Here is a 24,923-nt window from a genome sequence, read left to right on the forward strand (position 1 = left end):
CAGTGACCTCCACAAGAGACTGAGCCAGACCTGCCTTTGAGTGTTTGAGGGTCTTCTGTGGAGGCAGGGGTCAGCAGTGGCCTGCCGCAGGGACAGGGGCTCTGGCTGCAAAAGACCTGGGAGGTGTGGCGTGCAGCATAAGTCCTCTTGGAGGAGGTCACCATTAACACCACCACAGAGCCATTGAGCAGACGACCCATAAACTGCAGAACAATTATACCAAAGAAGTTCTTGCACTGTTGCAAAAGTTGTAGGGCCTACAACAGGTTTCCCAGCCTGTGGATCCAGCAAAGGGACTGAGAACTCCCAGGGAATTTGACTTTGGAGGCCAGTAGGATTTGATTACAGAACTTACGCAGGACTGGGGAAGCAGACTCTTGGATGGCACAAACGAAACCTTTTGCACACCAGGACCCAGGAGAAACAAGCAGTGACCCCACAAAAGACTGATCCAGACTTGTCTGTGAATGTCCAAGAGTCTCTTTTGAGGCATGGGATGACAGGGGCCCTGAATACTACAGTCCTGGGACCTGCGGCGTGCTGGTGAAAGTACTTTTGAAGGAGGTTGCTATTAATGCCATTACCCCTATCATAGTTTGGCCTCAGGCCAAACTACAGGCAGGTAACACAGCCCCACCCATTAGCAGAACCAGAGCAAGACCCAGTTTCCCCACAGCCAGCCCCTTCTGTCCGGAAGCTTCCACAAGCCTTTAATCCTCATCCATCAGAGGAAGACAGAATGAAAACCACAGTCACAGAAAATGAATCAAACTGAACACATGGCTCACAGCCTCATCTAATTCAAAGAAACTATGAGCCATGCCATGTAGGGCCACCTAAGATGGATGGGTCATGGTGGAGAGTTCTGACAAAATGTGGTCCACTGGAGAAGGGAATGCCAAACCACTTCAGCATTCTTGCTTTGAGAACCCCATGAACAGTATGAAAAGATAAAAAAACATGACACCAAAAGATGAACTTCCCAGGTTAGTAGGTGTCCAAAATCCTACTGGAGAAGAGTGGAGAAATAGCTTCAGAAGGAATGAAGAAGCTAGGCCAAACTGGAAACAACGCCCAGATGCAGATGTGTCTGGTGGTGAAAATAAAGTCTGATGCTGTAAAGAACAGTACTGCTTAGGAACCTGGAATATTAGGTCCATGAATCAAGGTAAATTGGAAGTGGTCAAACAGGAGATGGCAAGACTGAACATCAAATTTTAGGAACCAGTGAAATAAAATGGACTGGAATGGGCAAATTTCATTAAGTTGTTACATAGTAACAATTTCTCTGAATTGAGTATGGACTAAATATGAAGAATGTGGGGTGTGTGTGTGTGTGTGTGTGTGTGGGCAGGTGCTTGTTACTAAAGTGAATTCTAACCACAGAAGAAAAAAGAGCCAAAGACAAACATTTAATTTTATAATGACATTTAATCCACTGGCATTTTATACAAAATAGACTTATAGATAGCATTTGAGCTCTTGTTTCAAATAGTAAACATGCAAAAGAAATGAAGTATAAGAATATTCAAACTGTAAATGAAAAATATTGCCTGCCATATCAGAATACGAAAGATTCTGCAGCCATTAGCCATTAACTCTCTTCCCAAGGGTGAGCCTTGAAGGCACTCAGGATAAAAACACAGAATGCCCACCATCAAGCCCCCAGTTACTGCAGGCACCTTCAACAGTGCACCTTGAGGGGACTCAGGAAGGAAAAGAACAAGAATTGACCCTAGAGAGCTAAGGTGCAAATCAAATGAATGATTTCAGTGAGCTCAGACTTTTGCATCTTCCCATACTTAGAAAAGAGTTACATTCCTTAACTTGAAATACCTGGTTTTCTTTAATCAGTAATTTTTTGATGTTCTGATCACCTGGTCTTTGTTGCAAAACTCCTATCCTGTATCCTGTCCCACCCACCCCCCCACCTTCCCTCCTCCCACTCTTTGGAACAATCCTCAAAGCTATTTCAGAGAATGCCTCCTGAATTTAAATCCTCAGCAAGTCTGCCAAATAAAACACAATTCTTCTAAAATAGACCATTTTTAAAATCCAGAAAGCACTGTCAAAAAAAAATCATATTACTGTTTACATACATACATTTCCTTCTTATTTCTTACATAAATTATTTTCATTGGCTTCAGTTATAATCTTTGGGATTGAAGATGTAGTATGTACATTAAGGAACTGACATGATTAGAAGGTGCTGGTTTCATTGTAAATCCTCCTCCATGTGGAAAAAAATACAAGAAAATACATAGAATATTCACCCTGTAACTACCCACTGGCAAGAATCCATTTGACCATCTGTTGTATGAGTCACATTTCTTCAATTAAACAATCACTGATGTGAAGAGACAGCTCCAGATTTGTTAAAATGTTTTCACACTGGATATGTGGGGCTCAGGATCTATCCATTCCATTCCATATACTCATTGGATGCTGCCATTTTGTTTCAAGTCTAGATAATGGGAAAAGAAGCTGAGGCACAGGCTTTTAGGCTTCACGTTCTAATGGGAGGTAGTCGAGAAGTTCATGGAAACGGTTGTCATATTCTATCCTCATAGGAACCTTAAGGAAAAAAAAAAGATTAAGGCACGTTTTATAGTTTCTTTCACTGGGCTTATCAAAGGTTAGTTTCGAAACAAAGATATTTTCTGTAATTCTTATTCAAGTATAGAAAGAACTGGGAATAAAAATTGTTTGAGTTGGGAAGAAACAAAAGAACAAAAATATTTATCCCACCCATCCTGACTACATTCTCTTTCGCAAACCTGTTCTCTCTTTGAAAATCCCATTTGAATGCATCCAAGTATCTATCACTCTTAGGCTTTGCAGGAAATAATTTGGAAGAAAATGTCAATGAAATAAAGAGGTAGAAACTGGAGGATGGAAAGAAGCTAATGTTTCGTGAGTCACAGAACTTCTTGTATCCTCACCAAGATTCTTCAACCCTGCATGTCCCACCTGCTTGGTCTACTTATGTGTGATGTAAAATCTCACATGGCTGCCCAGGATTCCTATATTTTTATGAGGAGCTTTTCTTTATTTTTTTTATTGCTCTTGGAGGAGCGAAAGGGTACTTGTCAACTAAAGTCTGTTTTTCCTTCATCTAGTTTCTGCCTTGCAAGATATTATAGCTTCTGATTTTATCTTTCTGGGCACATTGTTTCAATTTCTCTCTGTAAGTGGGGAGTTCAACCACTTTTGTCCTAAGGATGCCACACAGACATCTAGACATGTGGTGGGCAGAACTTTGCCTAGTATGGTCATCATATACATCCTTAGAGCACTACACAGTACCTCCCAATAAACATAATCATCGTAGCAGTCCTCATCAGGTGGTTGTGCCCAGAAAGGTATCTTTAAAATTGCACCTGTGAAAGTGGGGAGAAAATAAGTCATGTTATGAGGCTGAAAAGGAAAATCAACTTGCTTAGTAATTAAAATACTGTTATAAAGTCGTCCCCTGGAGCTCACATGATTACTGTCAGAAATGTAGAAGAATTTTAAGTTTATCAATGTTTAATAAGATCTATTATGCTGAGAGCATGAGGTAGAGGGAAATGCTTATTTTTTATGCTCACCTGTGATTAGCCCTCCAACAAGTGCTGTTGCAATGGAAGAACCTAGCGCAGCTAGTTGACTGACCGCTGCAGTCCTAGGAGGCCAAAAATACAGAATTGTTTGTCCAAGATGCCAAAAAAATCCCGCGTCTCCCGAGGGTGTGCATGCTTGCCACCTTCAGGCCAGAGTGTGGCATGATATACCAGCAAACAGTTATTACAATTTTTCTTTAATCTCATATATTTTCTTTGAAACTCTTAATCAATGTTCACAAATTCTTATAAGCACATATACAAGAACCACCCTTCTCTTCAAAAATGATGAAAATATCTTCCTCAGAAAGGGTTTAGTATTTCTAAAAATGTAATTGGAGATCAGATTCAACAAATATTTATTGGGTGCTTGCTCTGTGCCAGCTTCCCTTCTAGGCAATGAGAAAGGAGCAATGAGCAAAACAAATGGAAACTGACATCTCTCCTTACCCCATCCCCCTAAAAACAATTGTGATGAAATGAAAAATCAGAAAAGCTGATTTTAGCATATAGTGTAGGGACGAGATATTAAAGTGTGTCTCTGTATCTCAGAAGGGCTTCCCAGGTGGCTCAGATGATAAAGTATCTGCCTGCAATGCGGGAGACCCGGGTTCGATCCCTGGGTTGGGAAGTTCCCCTGGAGAAGGAAATGGCAACCCACTCTAGTACCCTTGCCTGGAAAATTCTATGGACGGAGGAGCCTGGTAGGCTACAGTCCACGGGGTCGCAAAGAGTCGGACACGACTGAGCAACTTCATTTTTTCTTTCTTTCTGTATCTTAGAAGTAGTTACCTTGAAATGAAGTGAATGAAAAATTCCTTATAATTTGGGGAATAGAAGAATATGATAAAAAGCTATAGAAATGCATAAAGCTGTCAAAAGAACTAGGAGTGTGGGACTCTCCTTAGCAAATGCCTCTTAAAAGGCAGTTAACAAATAGTTGAAAGATCAAATAAGTGATTGCAGGACAGCAAACTGCTGGAAGAGGAAAGTGTGTTGCTCTTTATGCCTCATCCTTCAAGGGAAAGAATGTACTGACTCAGATTTCTTTCTCTCTCTCTCTCTCAATTTAAAGGGTTTAATCTCTTTCTACTGAAGGAAAAGTTGTCCAAGAAATGTATGATTATTGTAAAAATATACAAAACCCTTAAGAAAAAGAAGGGGAAAAGTTTAATTTCCCTCCAATCCTATCAGTATAAACATGTAAAATATAACCAACTATTTTTATAAAAATGTAATCATATCATGATATTGGGTTTTCACATTAAATCTTAATGTTCTTTTCTGTCAGTGAATGTAGATCTGGATCATAGCTTTTATTGCTACAGAGTATGACACTATACAAATATACTGTAATTACAGTTCTATAGATTGAATATTTAGATTACAACTTATGTTTCATATTTTAAAATATGCTGTGAAAATAAATCCTCTTATGAACATGCTTATGGACTTGTCCAATAATTTCCCTAAAATAAAACTTAACTAGAAATGGGATTATTTGTAAAAGTTTATAGACTTAATTAGGCCTTTTCCAAATAGGAACTTGTACAATTTATATCTCCATTTTGTTACTTTGTGTTAGTCGCTCAGTCATGTCCCACTCTTTGCAACCCCACTAACTGTAGCCCACCAGGCTTTTCTATCCAAGAAATTCTCCAGGCAGGAATACTGGAGTGAATTGCCATTCCCTTCTCCAGAGGAACTTCCCAACCCAGGTATCGAACCCTGGTCTCCTGCCTCGCAGGCAGATTCATTACCATTTGAGCTACAGGGAAGTCAGATGCTGTGAAAGTGCTGCACTCAATATGCCAGCAAATTTGGAAAACTCAGCAGTGGCCACAGGACTGGAAAAGGTCACTTTTCATTCCAATTCCAAAGAAAGGCAATGCCAAAGAATGCTCAAACTACCGCACAATTGCATTCATCTCACATGCTAGTAACGTAATGCTCAAAATTCTCCAAGCCAGGCTTCAGCAATATGTGAACCGTGAACTCCCTGATGTTCAGCTGGTTTTAGAAAAGGCAGAGGAATCAGAGATCAAATTGCCACCATCTGCTGGATCATGGAAAAAGCAAGAGAGTTCCAGAAAAACATCTATTTCTGCTTTATTGACTATGCAAAAGCCTTTGACTGTGTGGATCACAATAAACTGTGGAAAATTCTGAAAGAGATGGGAATACCAGACCACCTGACCTGCCTCTTGAGAAATCTGTATGCAGGTCAGGAAGCGACAGTTAGAACTGGACATGGAACAACAGACTGGTTCCAAATAGGAAAAGGTGTACGTCAAGGCTGTATACTGTCACCCTGCTTATTTAACTTCTATGCAGAGTACATCATGAGAAACGCTGGGCTGGAAGAAACACAGGCTGGAATCAAGATTGCCAGGAGAAATCTCAATAACCTCAGAATGCAGATGACACCACCTTTATGGCAGAAAGTGAAGAGGAGCTAAAAAGCCTCTTGATAAAAGTGAAAGAGGAGAGTGAAAAAGTTGACTTAAAGCTCAAAATTCAGAAAACGAAGATCATGGCATCTGGTCCCATCACTTCATAGCAAATAGATGGGGAAACAGTGGAAACAGAGGCAGACTTTATTTTTTGGGGCTCCAAAATCACTGGAGATGGTGATTTCAGCCATGAAAGAAAAAGACGCTTACTCCTCAGAAGAAAAGTTATGACCAACCTAGATAGGATATTCAAAAGCAGAGACATTACTTTGCCGACTAAGGTCGGTTTAGTCAAGGCTATGGTTTTTCCTGTGGTCATGTATGGATGTGAGAGTTGGACTATGAAGAAGGCTGAGCGCCGAAGACTTGATGCTTTTGAACTGTGGTGTTGGAGAAGACTCTTGAGAGTCCCTTGGACTGCAAGGAGATCCAACCAGTCCATTCTGAAGGAGATCAGCCCTTGGATTTCTTTGGAAGGAATGATACTAAAGCTGAAACTCCAGTACTTTGGACACCTCATGCGAGGAGTTGACTCATTGGAAAAGACTCTGATGCTGGGAGGGATTGGGGGCAAGAGGAGAAGGAGACGACTGAGGATGAGATGGCTGCATGTCATCACCGACTCGATGGATGTGAGTCTGAGTGAACTCAGGGAGATGGTGATGGACAGGGAGGCCTGGCGTGCTGCGATTCATGGGGTCACAAAGAGTCGGACACGACTGAGCAACTGAACTGAATTGAACTTTGTTACTTTAGCCACCATTCAGTATTATAATTTATAATATCTTTACCAGTATTATATACTGAAAAATGGATAACTTGTTTTAAATTGCATTTCTTTGATTACTAGTGAGGTTGAATATTTAATATATATTTCAGTTCAGTTCAGTTCATTTGAGAAGTTTGAGCATTACGTTACTAGCTTGTGAGATGAGTGCAATTATGCGGTAGTTTGAGCATTCTTTGGCATTGCCTTTCTTTGGAATTGGAATGAAAAGTGACCTTTTCCAGTCCTGTGGCCACTGCTGAGTTTTCCAAATTTGCTGGCATATTGAGTGCAGCACTTTTACAGCATCATCTTCCAGGATTTGAAATAGCTCAACTGGAATTCTATCACCTCCACTAGCTTTGTTCATAGTGATGCTTTCTAAGGCCCACTTGGCTTCACATTCCAAGATGTCTGGCTCTAGGTGAGTGATCACACTATCATGATACTCATTTGATTTTCTTCTTTTGTAAGCTGTCTGTTAATTTTATCAGAATTTACCAATATCTTTTACAAGGTATTAAAAGATGTTTCTGATGAAAAGTATTTCATGATAAAATAGACTTGGAAAATGCTGGATTAGACAAAATTAACAGCATTATAAAAGTTAGGCTGCCATGATTTGAAAAATTGTCCCCTAAGTATGTTAACTTCTCCTTGTTCTATGTTTACCAATAAACCCAATTTACATTTTCATAATCTGAATAGACACATGTGAGTAAGTAGGCTTGACTCTAGGACAAAATATTGTATCTACTGTGTGAGATATGTGTGAATTTTGTCCACAAATGTGAATGGAATTTCCAAGGTTTGCGCCCTCAACTCCTCTTGAGTAAATTAAGTTGTTGCTAAGTCTGTATACCCAAGGACTAGACTCTTAACCATGAAATCTACCCCAAATCTGGCCACTGAGCAAGAATTAAGCCTATTTACTCTCATGTGTCTATTCAGATTATTAAAATGCAAGTTGGGAAATGTTTCCTTGGCCCTCAGTTATGTCTCTTTGGCTTCAGTAAGAACAGTACTTACAAACTGTGGTCTGGATTGCTAAAGAAAAAACTCTTATCACTGGGTTTCTCCAAGAGTGAGAGGAAACAGCACTTGACCTTGGGGAACAGGAAAACATATTCTTTCACTCACGAGTCAGATTTCTCCAAGGCTATGGTGATGGTTCCAGCAAGGCCTCCTATCACACCAGGTAAGCCATGTAGGTTATGGACCCCACATGTGTCATGGATCCTCAGTTTAGTAGTGAAAAATGGCTGAAATTGAAAAAAGAGGAAGCCTTATTATTTTGTTAGCTATAGAGAGCCCTGTGACTAAAGTAAATGAACATGCAGGAAAATTTTTATGTCCAGGCCAGTTTCCCATCTACATCTGAAACCCACTTACATCAAAGAATATGAATACACTGGTGGCAAAACTTCTCATTTCAGTCTTAGGAAGATGGATGTGACAGTAAGTGATTTTAAGTCCTGCTCATTCTTACCTACTGGTGGGATCTTAAATCCTCTGGAAAGGGCTCAGAGTCTTTAATTATGCAAAGCAAACATCATCAACAAATGTCAATCACAATAAAAACTGAGAAAAGTAATACAAGTACTTAACATTCAGTTCATATTTTTACAAGTAACCGATATCCACAAAAGAAGGCAAGAAAGAGTAGAAACCACTGGAACACTGACATGTTGAGTGCTCCAAGAAGAGGTGCTTAAGAAAGGACTTTTCATAGCGTTTCTCTGCTGGTGGGATATGAGAAGGTGATGGGGCAGGTCCAAAGTTTGACTGAGAGTGTCTGTTAATACTTACAGTCAGGAACTTGAACCCAAACACGGAGACCACTCCTGCAATGCTCCCAATGATCATAGCATAATAGGGGGGAATCTCCATGTCCGCACACGTACCCACAGCCACCCCTCCAGCCAGAGTTGCATTCTGAATGTGAACCTGTGTGGAGCACAGAAATGTGAGTGAGAGGAGCAGGAGTTCAGAAGGTCTGTAGCAATCTTGGGTTTGATGGATTCCACACATATTCTTCAGTTGGAAGGGTTATGGATTCTTATTTAAGAAGGCTCTTTGTAGTTCCAGAAGGCCTTTCTTCTCAGCAGTTGACCTGTATCATCTTTCTTATAGGGTTCCTCGGTTGTGCACGAGAGATTGAGTTAGTAAGACTAGGGTGGGAAGGGATGTGGCAGAATTAAGAGAAGTTGTGGGAAGGAGGGAATATGCAGCAGTTATTCTGGCAGTGTTCTGCCTCTCCATGCAGCTTTGGGATGCGTTTATGGTACTGTGAACTGGAACAGGCTTATGGCTGCTGTGTGCTTTGCCGAGTCCGTGATATTCCACTAATCAAGGACAGGATGTAAAGGCATTGAAATACACGTATTACACATCCAACAGCTTCAACCAAGTGTCACTGTCCTGAGAACATTTGAGAATGCTAGAAAGAGGGACCAGTTTCCATTTACCAGAATTCATCAGAAAACTTATATTCTGGCTGTTCTGCCAAAGGAAAAAAGGTTGTCAGTACTTTTGAGAGAGATCCACTGAGCCATGCATGATTGCTTCTTTTAATTGTTTTCGTTTTTTTTTTTCTCATGAAACAATTTGTAGAGAACTGAAAGACATGTTCTCAGCTATGTTTAGAAATATTTTGATACAATATCTTTTTTCTCTCTCAGTTTAGAAGAGTGGCCAATTTGAGGATTATTCCTTCACTGACATTTCTTCAGCTCATAGGCAAGAAACTAAAAAAAAAACCATTATGGGAGATTTTAAAAAATGTTTTATTGTGAAATAATTATAGACACGTAAAAGTTGCAAAAATATTGCAGAGGATTTCCATATATACCACATCCAGTTCCCCTCAATGTTAACATCTTACATGATCACAGAACTAAGAAATTAGCATTGGTATACTACTATTGAAGACCTGATTTGAATTTTACCAATATTCCCACTAATATCCCTTTTCTTTTCCAGAATCCTATTCAGGATCCCTGGAGAAAGAAATGGCAACCCACTCCAGTATTCTTGCCTGGAGAATCCCATGGACTATAGCCTACCAGGCTCCTCTGACACAACTTAGCAACTAAACCACTCTTCAGGATCCCACAGTACATTTAGTTGTTATTTCTTTGAAATATTTGCTGTTAGAAAAATAGAATCAACTTGCATTCTCCCACTCTTTTTCTACCCTTACAGAAAGTGCTGTTTCTAAGAAAGATTTTCTGAAAACCTGGGGACAGTTGGCTCTATCAATAAAGAAACATGTTTCAGATCTTTGATTTTTTGCTTGATTATATTCCTGTGCGCATGCTCAGTCGCTTCAGTCATGTCTGACTCTTGCAACTCCATGGACTGTGGCCCACCAGGCTCCTCTGTCCATGGAATCTTCGAGGCAAGAACACTGGAGTGGGTTGCCATGTCCTCTTCCAGGGGATCTTCCCAACTGGGGGATTGGAACTTTGTCTCCTACATCTCCTGCGTTGCAGGCAGATTCTTTACCCACTAAGCCACCTGGGAAACCTGACTATATTCCCTGTAAAACTGTAAATTCCTTGATAATATTTTTTTAATTTGTCACAGTACACATCTGAAAAATAAAGGAATGTTATTTTCAGATTATTCTCTAGGGTCTGCAGGATTGTGATTTGTTCGGGCAGCTCAGCATTGATGCAGAAATGAGTTACTCATCAGAGCAGCCATCAGGGTCACTTAGCAAACTTCCATGGGGGTTAACATTGCACTCACCATATTGAGCTTGCCTTGGCTCTCGAGAAGGCTGGAACATGCGTAGGCTATGACCACGGAGGCAGCGAGAGAGAAGTATGTGTTCACGATGGCCCTGTACTGTTTCTTTGCATCACTAGCAGTGGCAGAATTAAAGCTAGGCCAAAATATCCATAGGAAAAGAGACCCTGCAGTAAATCACAGAAACAGATATTACTAATCGTTCTGAATATGAAAGACAGTCCAGAGGAAGTCGTTTACCTTGGGCACAGACATGCTGTCTTTACTTTTAGGCTTTGTTATCTAAGAGTTAGGGGGCAAGAGAGGCATTCCCTTGTGTCTGAGCAAATAGACAAGAATCAGGCAACTTCATCCCAACTCACCAATCATCGCAAACAAGTCCGAGTGGTATACCGACTCTTCATTGGGATGTCCTTCTTTCAGTCCTGATCGATACAAGATGCCTGCTACAGCCAAACCAAAGTAAGCCCCAAAGGCATGGATGGTCATCGATTCTCCAATATCAGAGGCCTGAGGGGTGGAAGCATTCATGTAAATAGAGGTGACACTCAATACAGGAGGGAGGTCATTAAGGACTGCTTCATGCATTAAACAAAAAAGATCAAGAGAGAATGAATGAGTCAGAGAAAGGGGAATAAAACAGGATCATGTAAAAAAAAAAAGGCACAGGCATTGGAGCAACACAGAACTGACTTTCAGTCCTAGGTCAGGTACTTCTCTGATGTGACTTTAGGCAAATTATTCTGCTTCTTTGAATCTCTAGTTGTGTGAAATGGAGAAATGTTACCCAGCCAGTACAGTTTGTGGTGGGATTTAGATGGGACCGTGTTTTTCAAGGGCTAGGTCTTTAGTGGGCACTCAATACATTTCAGGTTACTTTTTCAGGTTAGACAGATTCTCAGTGCGATATTATGCATTGCACCTGATACAAAACAAGTATGACTTTTGCATTCATTGACTCTGCTATGATGCCATGAAAACCAGTTGAGGTCCAAGAGTCATTTGAAGAAATATATTTTAGTCCCTCTTTAGAACACTGGGTGGATATGATGCATTTTCCTACAGTTCTTGTCTCTAGAGGGAAAGTTCAGAGTGCCAAACCCAAGGCATTGCTGTGTACTTATTAAAGTAGAAAAATGATACAAATTTATTAATTTATTTAAATTTTCATGCTTGATAAACTCTTACATACCTTTCAGGTCCAGTTTAGCTGTCACTTTCCTCAAAGAAACCTTCCTTGATTCCACAATATAAATTAGGTCTACTAGGTATATTTCCTCAGAGCCCTTCTATTTATTTTTCATAGTATGTGTTGCAATTTATAGTAATAATTGTGTGTGTGTTTGTGATTCTATGGGTAGGTGGTTGAATGCACGAAAATTTGTTGGATGTCTGTCTCCCTCACTAGACTGTAAACTCTATGAAGAGACGTTTGCAGCTGAATCACCAACACATGATACCCAGAAATTTGCCAAAGTATTTGTTATCAAGTTACATGTTCAACAGAAGTGTAAATGGACACGAATTTGAGCAAACTCTGGAAGACAGTAGAGGATGGAGGAGCCTGGTGTGCTGTAGTCCATGAGGTCCCCAAATGATGGACACAACTTAGCGACTGAACAACAACGAGAATAAATGGAATACTGGAGAGTGCCCGACATATTCGATTTCCCTTGGGGGAATCAATCAGATTTTCATGGAGGGGAAGACATTTGATCTAAGCTTTAATAAAAGACTTTGAAAGGGCAATTCACTTAGTAGTTGAAATATAAATAGGAATTGGTCATTGATAGAAAGTGTATTTACATAAAAAGAGTTGTAGAGCTAGGAAATTCTGGATTTAAATTCAAATTCAGGCAAGTTGGTCATTTAGTATCTGTGACCATCAGTTTCATTGTATATAAACGAACCATAATAATGCATCATAATACCTGTCTAACACTGTTGTGGTGTCAATGCAATTAGGTAAGGTTTATAGAATTTCTAGTTTACAATAGTTACTCAAATGATGACTATGATTATTACTTGCTATGGTGTCATGGCCACCAAGGTTTGTCTCTGCTTATTTATGGTGGGCATCTAACGTGTGTTGTGCTGTTCAAAGCTAGGTAAGTGTCAACTGAACTCTTACCGAAAATACCTCAAAAACCAGAAATTCATTGGCAGCAAACACAGTAATTTCTAAAATTGTCATGATCAGCATCTGGATTGGACTTGTTTTTCCCAGGACAGCTCCAAAAGAAATCAGAACTGGGACTGTACTGAAGTCTGCTTGTATCATGCTGAGGGAAGAAGAAAGAAGACGTTGAAAAACAATGCACACCTCAAATATGTGAGTTGTGATGAATATAGCATCCCTTTGTCCAGAGTTCAAGCCCCCCTCTCCCCATCTGTTCCCTCCCATCAGGTGCTTCTTCCAGACCTACTTTTATCCTCTCCCACTTCCTTGCCCACCCCCACCTCCATTCACCATGCAATTTTTAGTTACTCTTGCATTTCCTTTAGCCTACCTGTTCTTTACTTCTTTTAGGGTTTTACCTTATTTCTATTGATCTGATAAATGAATTACTTTCTGGAGCCTTTACATGTCAAAAACAGCCTCAGAAAAATTACTAAAGAAGGATTTTTGCTCTCTCTAGCTGAAATGAAAGGAATAATAATTTTATGAAAGGGGATTTCTCATACCCTTAAAGTCAAATCAGAGAGGATATAGACATGAATATATGGCTCATCTCAGTCGAGCAAGGCATTGATTTAGATCCTTGGATCCCAATGATATTTGTTTCATGGAAGGGAGACAATCTGCAAACTAGTTCAGAGTCTGACTTTCAGGGGACTAAGAGGAGAAACAACTGCTCTGAAAACACGATTGGAAAGTAATGGGTGCTCACTTTTTGATTTCTATTTGGAATCTCTGTCCGTGGCTACGAAAGAGCCCCTGTATAATAGTGCCCCATTGGAGTCCCAGAGCAGCTATGAGTAGGTTGATGCCCACACCACTGAAGCCATATTTCCGCAAGAAGGTCATGAGGAAGCCGAACCCAGCGAATACCATAACGTGCACATCTTGGAAGTCTGCAAAGGGGAGAAAGAAAAAGAAATCTGCATAAGGGGAGCACTGAGAAAGTGTGACATCATAGTATATTCCATTTACTAAGTGCTGCATCTTTTTCATAAAACACTACAAAAGGAAAGTTAACTACACAGCCAAAGGCTGGGCTGCAGTGCCAGCGTGGCTACTTACCCGCGAGGCGACCTTGGGCAAGTGATTCAGTGCTCGAGCCTTGTCTTGGAAGACTATGCACTATCATACCAATATGTCTTCCATCCTCTCCCTGAAGAGTTTTCCGTTACTTTCCATGTGAGGACACCTTTGCTAAATACAGTACCAGAATCACCTGTTCTTGCAGACTTTCCCAGTACTCCCAGGGAAAATTAATATTTCTTCCAGTCTTCCCCAAACCTCAGCATTAGCAGTTGTTACATTGCATTACCATTTATTTACCACGTATCATACTAGTGATGGTTATTTGATGAGGGGTCCATTACCTGCACTACATTGTGAGTTTCCTGATTGAAGGGTTTAGGGCTTTCTCATCTTTTGACCCCTGAATCTGTCACAAAAGCCTGCATATAGAGAATGAGGCACTATTGGCTAAATGATTGAGATGGTATCTTTATGCCTCAAATGGAAATCTTAACAGATCATTATTTAAGTCATATGGGTTGATGTCTTTGTTTGCACTTTCTAAGCCAATGGAAGGAAGGCTGTATCCTCTTGAGGAACAAATTCTTGACTTGGAGATGGAGATGGAGGCTGAGGTTCCCCCAACAGTGTCACATGACTGTGTGACCTTGGGCAAGTCACTTCTCCTCAGGGCACTTTGGCGTTCTCATTTGCAATACTGAAAAGGCTCTATTTCACATTTTCCAGGGCTGTAGGGAGTGCTGTGAGTGACAGCTCTCACTTCTCTCTGAGGAATGCTCTTGTCCAGTCACAGCCTTTCCCTTGGGTCACCTGAACCCAATGATTGGTTCACAACAGCATCCCCTCACCTTGGGAAAAGAGCCACTTGAAGCTAGACAATCCCAGTCTCAGAGTTTCCTATGAGGCCACCTGAGGCTTTCTCTCTCTGCCTAATCCCTTCTGCTGCAGGTATTGATCATAAAACATGCCCCAGTAAACTTCCTTCAGGCTAATGCTGCTCTTAGAGTCTATAGCACCTTCCTGGGGGCTCCCCTTCTCTCTGTAGACCTTTTCTGACTTTCTTTCTGACATAACTTGCATATCACATTTTTTTCAAACTTTGCAAGTTAAATCCGATGCGCTAATCTGTGGCAGTGATCACACACCTGGAAGTGGATGAAGATGCTGTGTTTCCAAGGGTTCCCAGTATTTGAAAAGGGCTGGCTGAAAGTGTGGGAACCCACACTATAGTCTTATTCTATGATAGATACCAGGACAGGCAGAGGTTGGCATCATGTATTGAATCCCAAGGGTCTTTTGGTGGTTTAGAAGCTGGTCTCATTTGTGCATGAGTCCAGCAAATGTTAGGAACAAAGACAATGAGAAAACCAGACCCAAACTTCCTAATTCAGGCACACACAGCATCAGCCTTTTTTCGACCCCATCCAGGCAGTGAGTCTTTTGATTATTTTATTGTTCATTGGCTCCACCTCCCAAGAGAGTCAGTATGAGGAGGGTGAGAAGGGAAAAAATAAATTTCGGAAGATTCTCTTTCCTTAGCAGCTGTGAAGGAGGTCTCAGAGAAGAGAATGCTGTAGTCTTTTTTTCCTAGTGAGATAATGCATATTGGCAACAGTTTGACTTATACCCTCATTCTGAATGCCCACCCTCATCTCATTGCATATCCACCCAGAAAACTTCTGAATTGGGATTTTACCTGACTTATCAACAGGCAACTGTCAAATTGTTTGGTTTTGGAAATACAGGTGACTATATATATATATATATACACGTATTTTTTTTTCTTTACAAATTGTTTTTACCACTTTTTAATGTAAACATTTGATTTAGGTCATAGGCTAAGTTGGAATGGAGCTCAGAGAATATGCCTGACTTACTGACTTGCTATGATTTTACTAGACCTTTCTGAAACTCAGTTTTCTCCTCTTTTAAAGAACAGTTTGGATTCGATGAAGTCTAACGTCTCTCCTAGCTCTACAACTTCCTTTGCTGATATTTATTTTATTGATGCATAGTTGATTTATAATATTGTGTTAATTTCAAATGTACATATGACAAAGTAATTCATACCTATCTATCTATATTCCTTCTCAGATGTGTTCCCATTATAGGTTATTATAAGGGTTCCTTGCGCTGTACAATAAGTCTTTGTTGTTTGTTTGTTTTACTTTGCTTTTAGATCAGACTCTAAGATCCAGAGAAATTAGATAATTTACTTATACTCACAAAGCTAAAATAAAAGTAAGCACCCAGTCTACTGACTTCACTGGGTTTTTTCATTCCTTCAAGCTACTTTTCTAAAATGTGTTTCTTCTTTTCCCCTAGAGTGTCTTGTTCCTCCTAGAGTCTGCTGATTTAAAAATATAGAGTAGCCAACTAATTTAAAAATTGGCTTAGCCAATTTTTAATGTCTCACACTAGGAGTAATAATTCTTCAGATTCCATCCTCCTCCTCCTTTCGTGGTAAATCAGACATTTTCCCCTTTTGTTTTTTTCTTATAAAATTTTTCATATCTACAGAAAAGTAGAAGAATAGTATAATGGACACACATATATTTATCACCTGGATTTAACAGTTGTTGGCATGTTGCTATGTACATGCTTCATCTCCTATTTTTTATGAAATATTTTGAAGTAAATAACAGACATGACGTTTCACTCCTAAATACTTATGTATCCCAAAAAATTTAAGGACATTTTTCTACACAATCACAACACCATCATCATTCCTGGCAGAATAATCACAATTTGCAATTATAATCTAACACGTCATATTCAGATTTCCCTAGCTGTCCCCACAGTAGCTCTTCCAGCTGATGGAAAACCAGACGTGCTGTAGGAGGGAGGGATGTCTTGTACCGACAATGCTCCGATTTTTTTTCTCCTGTAATCTCATGCTTGTTACTGCTTTTCGCCACAAGGGGGCCTAAGAACCTCAAGAAAGTGAAGTCGCTCAATCGTGTCTGACTCTGCGACCCGGTGGACTATAGCCCACCAGGCTCCTCCGTCCATGGGATTCTCCAGGCAAGAATACTGGAGTGGGTTGCCATTTCCTTCTTCAGGGGTCTTCCGGACCCAGGGATGGAACCCAGGTCTCCCGCATTGCAAGTAGAGGCTTTAACCTCTGAGCCGCCAGGGAAGACCCCTAGAACCTCATCTATTATTTAAATTGCTAAAGAGAGCTTACAAAGTTGACTCAACAGATAATGATTCTGTATAAAAGTTATGGATAAAAAGGTTTATAAACAGTTAGGATTATGCATTATCTTTCATCCTGCTCTAGGAATTTATTTGTGGGTAAGCACTAGGGAGAGGGTCATGAAGTCAGTTTTATGCTGCAATTAAATTATGCTGCATTAAAGGAATTCTTTACGGAAGGAAAAAGGTATTTCTTTACTGGTTGGAACTTCTGTGAAGTACTCCGACAGTACTCTGATATCTCATCTAAATCAGATATTCTCAATAGCTGGCAATTTTTAAAAATTGAATTATAATTGATTTAAAATATTGTGTTGGTTTTAGGTTTAAGGCACTGTGATTCACTTTTTCTTTTCAGATTATATTCCATTATAGGTTTTTACAAGATATTGAGTCAGAGTCCCTGTGCTATATAGTAAATCCTTGTTGCTTATTTATTTTAGGTAGAGTAGTTTATTAATTCCATACTCTTAATTTGTCCATTCCGCTCCCCTTTGGTAGCCATAAGTTTGTTTTCTGTGTCTGTGAATCTGTATCTGTTTTGTATACAGGTTCATTTGTATTATTTTTTAGATTCTACACATGAGTGATGTCATATAGTATTTGTCTGTTTCTGTCCACAGCAGGCAATTTTAGCCTCTAAAGTAAATTTGGCAATGTCTGGTAATTTTATTCTGTATTTTACTACCACATTTAGCTTGGACCAGGATATCTTTTAAAGCCCCGATAACTTTAAAATGTAACTGATGATTTCAATTCTCCCCTTCCACCCCCAACCACAAACAAAATGAAACAGAGCCTTCTCTCCCCTCTACCTCCCATATATGCCTGCTGCCTAGAATGTCCTCTCCTCCCCACACTCAACTTTTTTTTGGGGGGGGGGCACTCTGTGTGGCTTGTAGGATCTTAGTTCCCTGACCAGGGATTGAACCTGGGGCCCCAGCAGTGAGAGCAATGGGTTCTAACCACTGGCCCTCTAGGGAATTCCTCCACATCCAACACTTCTTTACCTGCCCTACTTCTAGATGACTTTCAGGAACCAGGCGCTCTGCACAGTGCTGCTGGGCATAGCTGTAACACCGTGCATGCCCCTCTGGTTTTATCTCATTTGTTTATGTGCTTCTCTGTGCCCGTTTATCATCTATTCAGATAGACTATTGAATGAGTACTGCCGGTAAGGCATTCTTTCAGAGGAAAGTGAGTGCAAGTGTTAATGTAGGAATCTCTAAATGGCTTGTTCCTTGGAGACCCAGCAGAAAGTCTGGCAACTGCAGCTTTTCAGGAGATGCCTAGTTTATGCTGGAATAATTGACTCACAGGTGAGGCTCGCTGAGAATTTGCCGCTTTGGGATTCTAGGGCTCTTATTCAGAGAAATGATTCTTCTGGATCAGGTAGTTAAAACTGTTCAACTCACTCTCCAATTAGAAGCGGGTTGGCTGGTTTTGTTTTGTTTGTTTTTTTAATGACTGAGGGCTGGCAAGCTGTTTGCATGCAGATAGCGATTGGTTCTTAGTGAGTTCCAATCTTTGGAACCATTCGGGGGTTCATTCTGAACTTATCTTTTCTGAAAAGTAGTATCCTAGCAGTGGTATCTTTCCTCCCCTACTTTCACATAGTTTGTTATTATATATTTCAAATATTTGGAAAAAAATAGTACAATGAAGAGCTATGTACTATTTCGCTAGATTTATCAGTTGCTAATATTTTCTGTATTTGTTCTCTTTCCAGATATGTCTCTCAAACCATTGAAAAGTATGACATTTTGCCCTAAACCGCTTCAGCGTGAATCTCCTAAGCAAAAGAGCATTGTTTTAAATAACCACAGTATTATCCTCAGATCTAAAACTATAACATGGATACAGTAACATCCGATTTAGAATCTATATTTGAATTTACTTAACTGTTTCCAAATTGTCCTTTTATAGGATTTTTTTGACCCCCTTCATCTACTCAAGTTTCATACGTTTTGTTTGTTATGTGTCTGTGTGTGCATGCTCAGTTGCTCAACTCTTGTGACCCCATGGACTGTAGCCCTCCAGGCTCCTCTGTCCAGGGGATTATCCCAGCAATACTGGAGTGGGTTGCAGTTTTGTCTTCTAGGGGATCTTCCCAATCTAGGGATCGAACCTGTGTCTCCTGCATCTCCTGCCCTGGCAGGTGGATTCTTTACCACTGAGTCACCTGAGAAGCCCTTATTACATGTCTTTAGACTCTTTTAATTTAGAGTCTCTCACCATGCTTTTTTGGGTTTCCCCTGTGGCTCAGCTGGTAAAGAATTCACCTGCAATGAGGGAGACCTGGTTTCAATCCCTGGGTTGGGAAGATCCCCTGGAGAAGCGAAAGGCTACCCAATCCAGTATTCTGGCCTGGAGAATTCCATGGACTATATAGTCCATGGGGTTGCAAGCAGTCAGACACGACTGAGCGACTTTCACTTCACTTCACACCATGCTTTTTACTGATGGTATCGATTTGCCTTTAATGTGGAATGTACCACAGTTTACATTTGTTTATTTCACCAAAATTGGAATCAGACTATATATTTTGGCAAGACTGTTAATACAGATGGTGTTGTGCAATTGCCATTTCATCATACCAGGTAGCACATAATTTGTTTGTCTTACTACTGCTGATGATACATCAGACCACTTGCTTAAGACTGTTCTGCCAGATGGCTCCCTATGGATATACATTTCATCCTGTGTTGCCCAATCACTTTTTACCTAATAATTTTAGCAGTCGTTGGTGAACCTTTCTAGAGTCAATTGTTACATTTTTTAATTTCAAAATTATAATTTTTATATCTATTACTTATTTTGTATTAATTAGTTGGCATTTGTATATAAAGAACTCCAAACTGATCCCCTTACCCTGCTTTAGGGTATATTTCTGTGGACTCATTGAAGCCTTTTTCCTTTGTTTCAGTGTGTTATATTCTATCATCATCACACTGTTCTTATTCTTAATTCTCTGCTGCTGCTAAGTCGCTTCAATCGTGTCCGACTCTGTGCGACCCCATAGGCGGCAGCCCACCAAGCTCTGCCGTCCTTGGGATTCTCCAGGAAAGAACCCTGGAATGGGTTGCTATTTCCTTTTCCAATGCATGAAAGTGAAAAGGGAAAGTGAAGTTACTCAGTTCTGTCCGACTCTTAGCGACCCTATGGACTGCAGCCTACCAGGCTCCTCCGTCCATGGGATTTTCCAGGCAAGAGTACTGGAGTGGGTGCCATTGCTCCTCAATTCAGCTAACTGGTATTCTTTCAAGTAGGATCCTGTGTTCTCCTGACACATCCCTGTTAGTGTATACCTACTTGGTTTTCCTTATGCTTTCTTTGCCCCGACCTGGAATGAGCCCCTCAGTGGAGAAGGCAGTTAGAAGCCAAGATTTCAGTTCTATTTGAACTCACTGCTTCCAGTTCTTTCACGTAAACAAAACTGTTCAACTCAAAGACAGCATACCAGAGGCCAGTATCTTATTGTTAGATTATAAAACACAGCATGTTAACTCAGTTATTGTAACAATTTCAGGTATGATTTAGAATACAAGCAAATAATTTCCTAGGAATTGTTTTCCTGCACTTGTAGTAACCCTATGCCTGTAACATACATCTAGACTGATGAATCTTTTGTAATAAATGAATTGAAGGAGGAATTCTCTGGCAGTCTAGTGGTTAGAACTTGACACTTTCACTGCTGTGACCTGGATTCAGTCCCTGGTTGGGAACTAAGGTCCTGCAAGCCTTGTCGTGGCCAAACATAAGTAAATAAATAAATAAAATCTGAATAAGTATAGGGACCTTCTTAAATGGAGATTTTAAAAATAAATCATTGTACTAATCTGTTGCTGTATCTTCCGTAATTCTTCAAGTGTGATCAGTGTACAATGTAACAAGATCACACATGGACAGATGATCCCCTCAAAGTGACAAGACAGGCTAATGGATTCTAATGTTTAACAGAGGATGAAGAATTCTTTGATGTAGTTTAATGTCCCATAAGCATTAAACACCTTGTGTTTGTAGAATTTCTAATAGTCTTTAAAGAGCCTTCTTCTTAAACCCTACTTTTCTCTAGTCTTTCTGCGTGTTAGCAAGGATTGGGTCATAGTGTGTGCATGCACTCTCAGTCGCGTCCAGCTCTTTGAGATTCCGTGGACTCTAGCCCACCAGACTCCTCTGTCCATGGCTTTTTCCAGACAAGAACACTGGAGTAGGTTGTCATTCCCTCCTCCAGGGCACTTGCCAGGGTTGAACCTGTGTCTCCTGCGTCTCCTGCTTTGGCAGGCGGATTCTTTACCACTGAGCCTCAGCCACAGTCAGGCCTCATTTCTTGTCAAATTATTTGCCTCAACAAAGCGGTCAACTTTTTGCTGGGTGCCATGAAAGCCAAAAATATGGGGTAGAGCTAGTTTCTCAAATTAGTTTCTCTGGGGTCTGTCATTACATGCCATGTGACATCGGGTGTGCCACCCACTTCTGTGGTTGTGCCCTGGGATGGGTTCAGAGGCCAGGTCTGTGTGACCTCACCCCTTTCTTTGCATTGCACAGCTGAATGTAGTAAGTGAGAGGGATGAATAAACTTATATTCAATTGAATTTGTTTCAAATATAAATTAATATCCCACTTAATTTATTTTTAGATCTTCCCTGGTGGCTCAGATGGCAAAGAATCTGCCTGCAATGCTGGAGACATGGGTTCGAACCCTGGGTTAGGAAGATCCTTTGGAGAAAGACATGGCAATCCTCTCTAGTATTCTTGCCTGGAGAATCCCATGGACAGAGGAGCCTGCTGGGCTACGGTCAGAAAAGAGTCAGACACAACATAGTGACTAACACACTGATTTATTTGTGAAAAACTCATGACTTTCAGCATACTGCAATTGAGAACTCTTGTAATGCACTGTGAGCTTCTTAGACGGGAACTGAGCCTTTTCTGTCTTGAATCCCTGTGCTTGGCACAATGCATGGTGCTAGGCAGGCACCCTCAAATATTTGTTGACTTGAACTTTGCTTCTTAATTAGTGAATGTTTCATAAACTTCTCTCCAATGACTTATGCTGTTACATAAGTTTGGTGTACATAGGTTGTTTTGAAATGTGGGGAAAAATATATACATATAATCAGTAAAATCATGTCGTTTCTAGGGCTGTTCTACAAAGTATTTTAACCAGTGATAAGGTAGCTGAACTGGAAGATTAGTACTAGGTGGAATTTTACATCTTGAGAGCCACCTTACTGAAGAGACAACTCTCCCCTTTGGCTTTATGGTTTATTACAGGATATTGAACATACTTCCCTGTGCTAGATGACTAGGACTTTGTCCATTCTCTATATAATAGTTTGCACCTGCTAATCCCAAACTCCCAGGCTATCCCTCCCTGACCCCTCTTCCTGCTCGGCAACCACAAGCCTGTTCTCTGTATCTGTGGACCTGTTAGAAAGGAAAACTTTGGATTGTCTATAGACTGGGCTGTGGAGAGCATTTTGAATGCAAGAAGACTGTTTTCCCTGTAAAATATCACTTTGTGTTCTGCTTACTGCCTTTCTTCTGGGCCCTCAGGGGCCTCTATTGCTTGAATCCTCCCTCCATTATCCTGACCCCTGCCTGTGTCCCAGCCTCACTGCCCTTATAGTGAGCGAGAGATTGTGGTGTGGTGTGTGTGTGTGTGTGTGTGTGTGTGTGTGTTGGCTGTTTCAAAGTATATTGATTGTTAATTATTATTATTATTAACAACTGTGACTTGATGTTTCCTCTGCAAAAGGAAAAAGCATCCTGCCCTTGACATCATTTTTTTTTTATTCCTCTTTTGTTTCTTGTATGATATAGCTGATATAACAGAAAATCCTGTTAGCAATACTTTCAAGTTACAGCCAGAAGGATAGAAGATGAAATGAAGTGAAATGCACAAAAGTGCACAGAGTTGAACAGAATTCTTGTCTGTTTTGGTGTTCTTGAACTTGCAAATTGTAAAATTCTTGCAGCCAGAATCCTTTTGGACATCTGTGTAAAGAGAACTAGATGTGGGCCCGGAGCCTCTGACTTACAGCCCTAACTGTGTCCTTTACTTGAGATGGTGCATTTTGGCTCAGCAACTCTAGGTCATAATTTCTACTCAGGAATACTCCCCATTATATTTATTCCCTCAAAAAATGTAGAAATAAAAGAACAAATGTCACATTGTTTTTGAAAAGCTTAGAGATAGGCTCTAGAACTATAATAAATATTGCTATTAGAATAATTTAACACAATTTAACATTTAATAAGTAATAAATTATTTGTACCTCATTAAAAAACCAGTCTATATAATAGGATTATGTTACTACCTCTCCCCCTGGTTAACAAGGTGAGGAGTACGCCTGGCTCATCATAGGCAGTCAGTAAATGGTGATTATTATTGTTATACTAACTATTTCATAACCTGTTCTTCCAAACTTGAAACTAAATCCCTTCTTTCTTTCAGTCGCCATTCCCAGGGAAGGGTTCTGCTTTTAAACTGCGCTCGGTGCTCACAATTCTATTCTCATCTCAGAGGAACAAACAGTTTTCCTTTCGGAATATTATAAAACCCTCAGTACAGCATCTCCAGGGCTTCCCTGGTGGCTTAGTGGTAAAGAATCTGCCTGCCAATGCCGGAGACGCGGGTTCCTTCCCTCTGGTGGGAAAATTCCCTGGAGAAGGAAATGGCAACCCACTCCAGTATTCTTGTCTAGGAAATCCCATGGACAGAGGAGCCTGGCGAGTTGTGGTCCATGGGGTCACAGAAGAGTCGGACATGACTTAGCGACTAAACAACAATAGTATCATTTATATCCTGTATCATCCTTAATATCCCTTCTTATACCTTAGGCTCTCACATGAAATCCCGGTTCCCTTTCCCCATTACATTTTGTTTCTAGTTTCTCCTCCAAAGTTAACTCTTTTTTTTTTTTTCGGTGGGGGAGGGATATTTTTATACCTTGCAGAACTAGTAATCAAAGAAAAAGCAGGGTCATTTACCTAAATGGGAAGGAAATCTAGAAAAGAGGGGATATATGTGTACATATCACTGATTCACTTTGCCTCACAACAGAAACTAGCACAATATTGTAAAGCAACTATACTCCAGTAAAACATTTTTAATTAAAAAAAAAGAAAAAGAAGGTAAAAAATTGATCAATTAATTAAATTCTCAGCTTCTTGTTCTGATAGTTTCATACATACAGATTCTATCCAAATACATGAACTACAGAGATCAAATGTCCCAGCATAAACTTATATACCCTTAGCACTCAGAACTGTCACATAATTCTACAAGGGGCTCCAATGTAGAGTGCTACAGGTTACAATAGCCACAGACCTCACATTCTGAGAACCCGAAAATGTACAACAAGAAGCAGACGGCTCACTCACGAGGATATGATTCCATGGTTTTGTCCGTGTCCATGGCAGGTAACTCGGTGCTGTTGGGACTCGTGGAAATGTTCTTATTCGTTTCATACTGAACAAAAAATGCAAATAAAACAATCATGACCACTTCCAGGCCAATGGCCATGAGGGGGAACTTGACCCTCATGTTTGTGGCAAAGGACAGAGGCATACTGAGGGCTTCACAGGCTGTGGGAGGCTGATAAGGACAGAGGGGCTGCTCTGCGTGTGGAATTAGGCTACAGGCTCAAGGCACTCCAGTGACGCTGCAAGAAAAAAAAGGGGCAAGACGGGTGAAAACGCCCATCCACTGGAGAAAATTATGCTCTGTAATCAGATTGCTGTAAATGCTGGTTTGAAGAAAATACAGTATAGATCGACAGTAGCCAGCTGACAGAAATGATCCTTTGCACACAAGTGTCTAAACTTTTTTCTTTCCATTATATTTTAAAATTAAAAATGCTGTACACCAAAATGATTGTTATATATATATATATATATATATATATTTATTTATATACATCAAAGTATATATAAGT

General features: G+C 40.3%; 1 protein-coding gene across 2 annotated transcripts; it reads right to left on the reverse strand.

Moving 5' to 3' along the window:
• Positions 1-1,411: 1,411 nt before the first annotated feature.
• On the reverse strand, positions 1,412-24,605 carry RHAG (Rh associated glycoprotein). Of its 2 annotated transcripts, none has more exons than XM_069562624.1 (10): positions 24,370-24,605; positions 13,466-13,649; positions 12,706-12,856; positions 10,937-11,084; positions 10,575-10,741; positions 8,631-8,768; positions 7,962-8,083; positions 3,591-3,664; positions 3,307-3,380; positions 1,412-2,574 (listed from the first exon to the last, which is right to left on the reverse strand). In XM_069562624.1, exons 1-10 carry the CDS (start codon positions 24,554-24,556, stop codon positions 2,500-2,502), a joined length of 1,320 nt encoding a protein of 439 aa, XP_069418725.1. In that variant the 5' UTR covers positions 24,557-24,605; the 3' UTR covers positions 1,412-2,499. The 2 variants fall into 2 exon arrangements, with proteins under 2 accessions (XP_069418725.1, XP_069418727.1); XM_069562626.1 differs by having other exon boundaries at positions 12,715-12,856; positions 24,370-24,586.
• Between the last annotated feature and the right edge of the window lie 318 nt (positions 24,606-24,923).

Source organism: Ovis canadensis, chromosome 20 (genome assembly GCF_042477335.2).
Source record: "Ovis canadensis isolate MfBH-ARS-UI-01 breed Bighorn chromosome 20, ARS-UI_OviCan_v2, whole genome shotgun sequence".
In the NCBI taxonomy this organism is placed as follows: domain Eukaryota; kingdom Metazoa; phylum Chordata; class Mammalia; order Artiodactyla; family Bovidae; genus Ovis; species Ovis canadensis.

Bases quoted from the DNA above. Each gene is read 5' to 3' on its own strand.
- RHAG (XM_069562624.1), bottom strand. From the start codon at position 24,556: ATGCCTCTGTCCTTTGCCACAAACATGAGGGTCAAGTTCCCCCTCATG. The intron at 11,085-12,705 runs GTAAGAGTTCAG...TCCACCCCTCAG, and splicing joins TGGTTTTTGAGGTATTTTCG to GCCTCTGATATTGGAGAATC. The intron at 8,084-8,630 runs GTAAGTATTAAC...TTTCAATTTCAG, and splicing joins TTGGGTTCAAGTTCCTGACT to CCATTTTTCACTACTAAACT.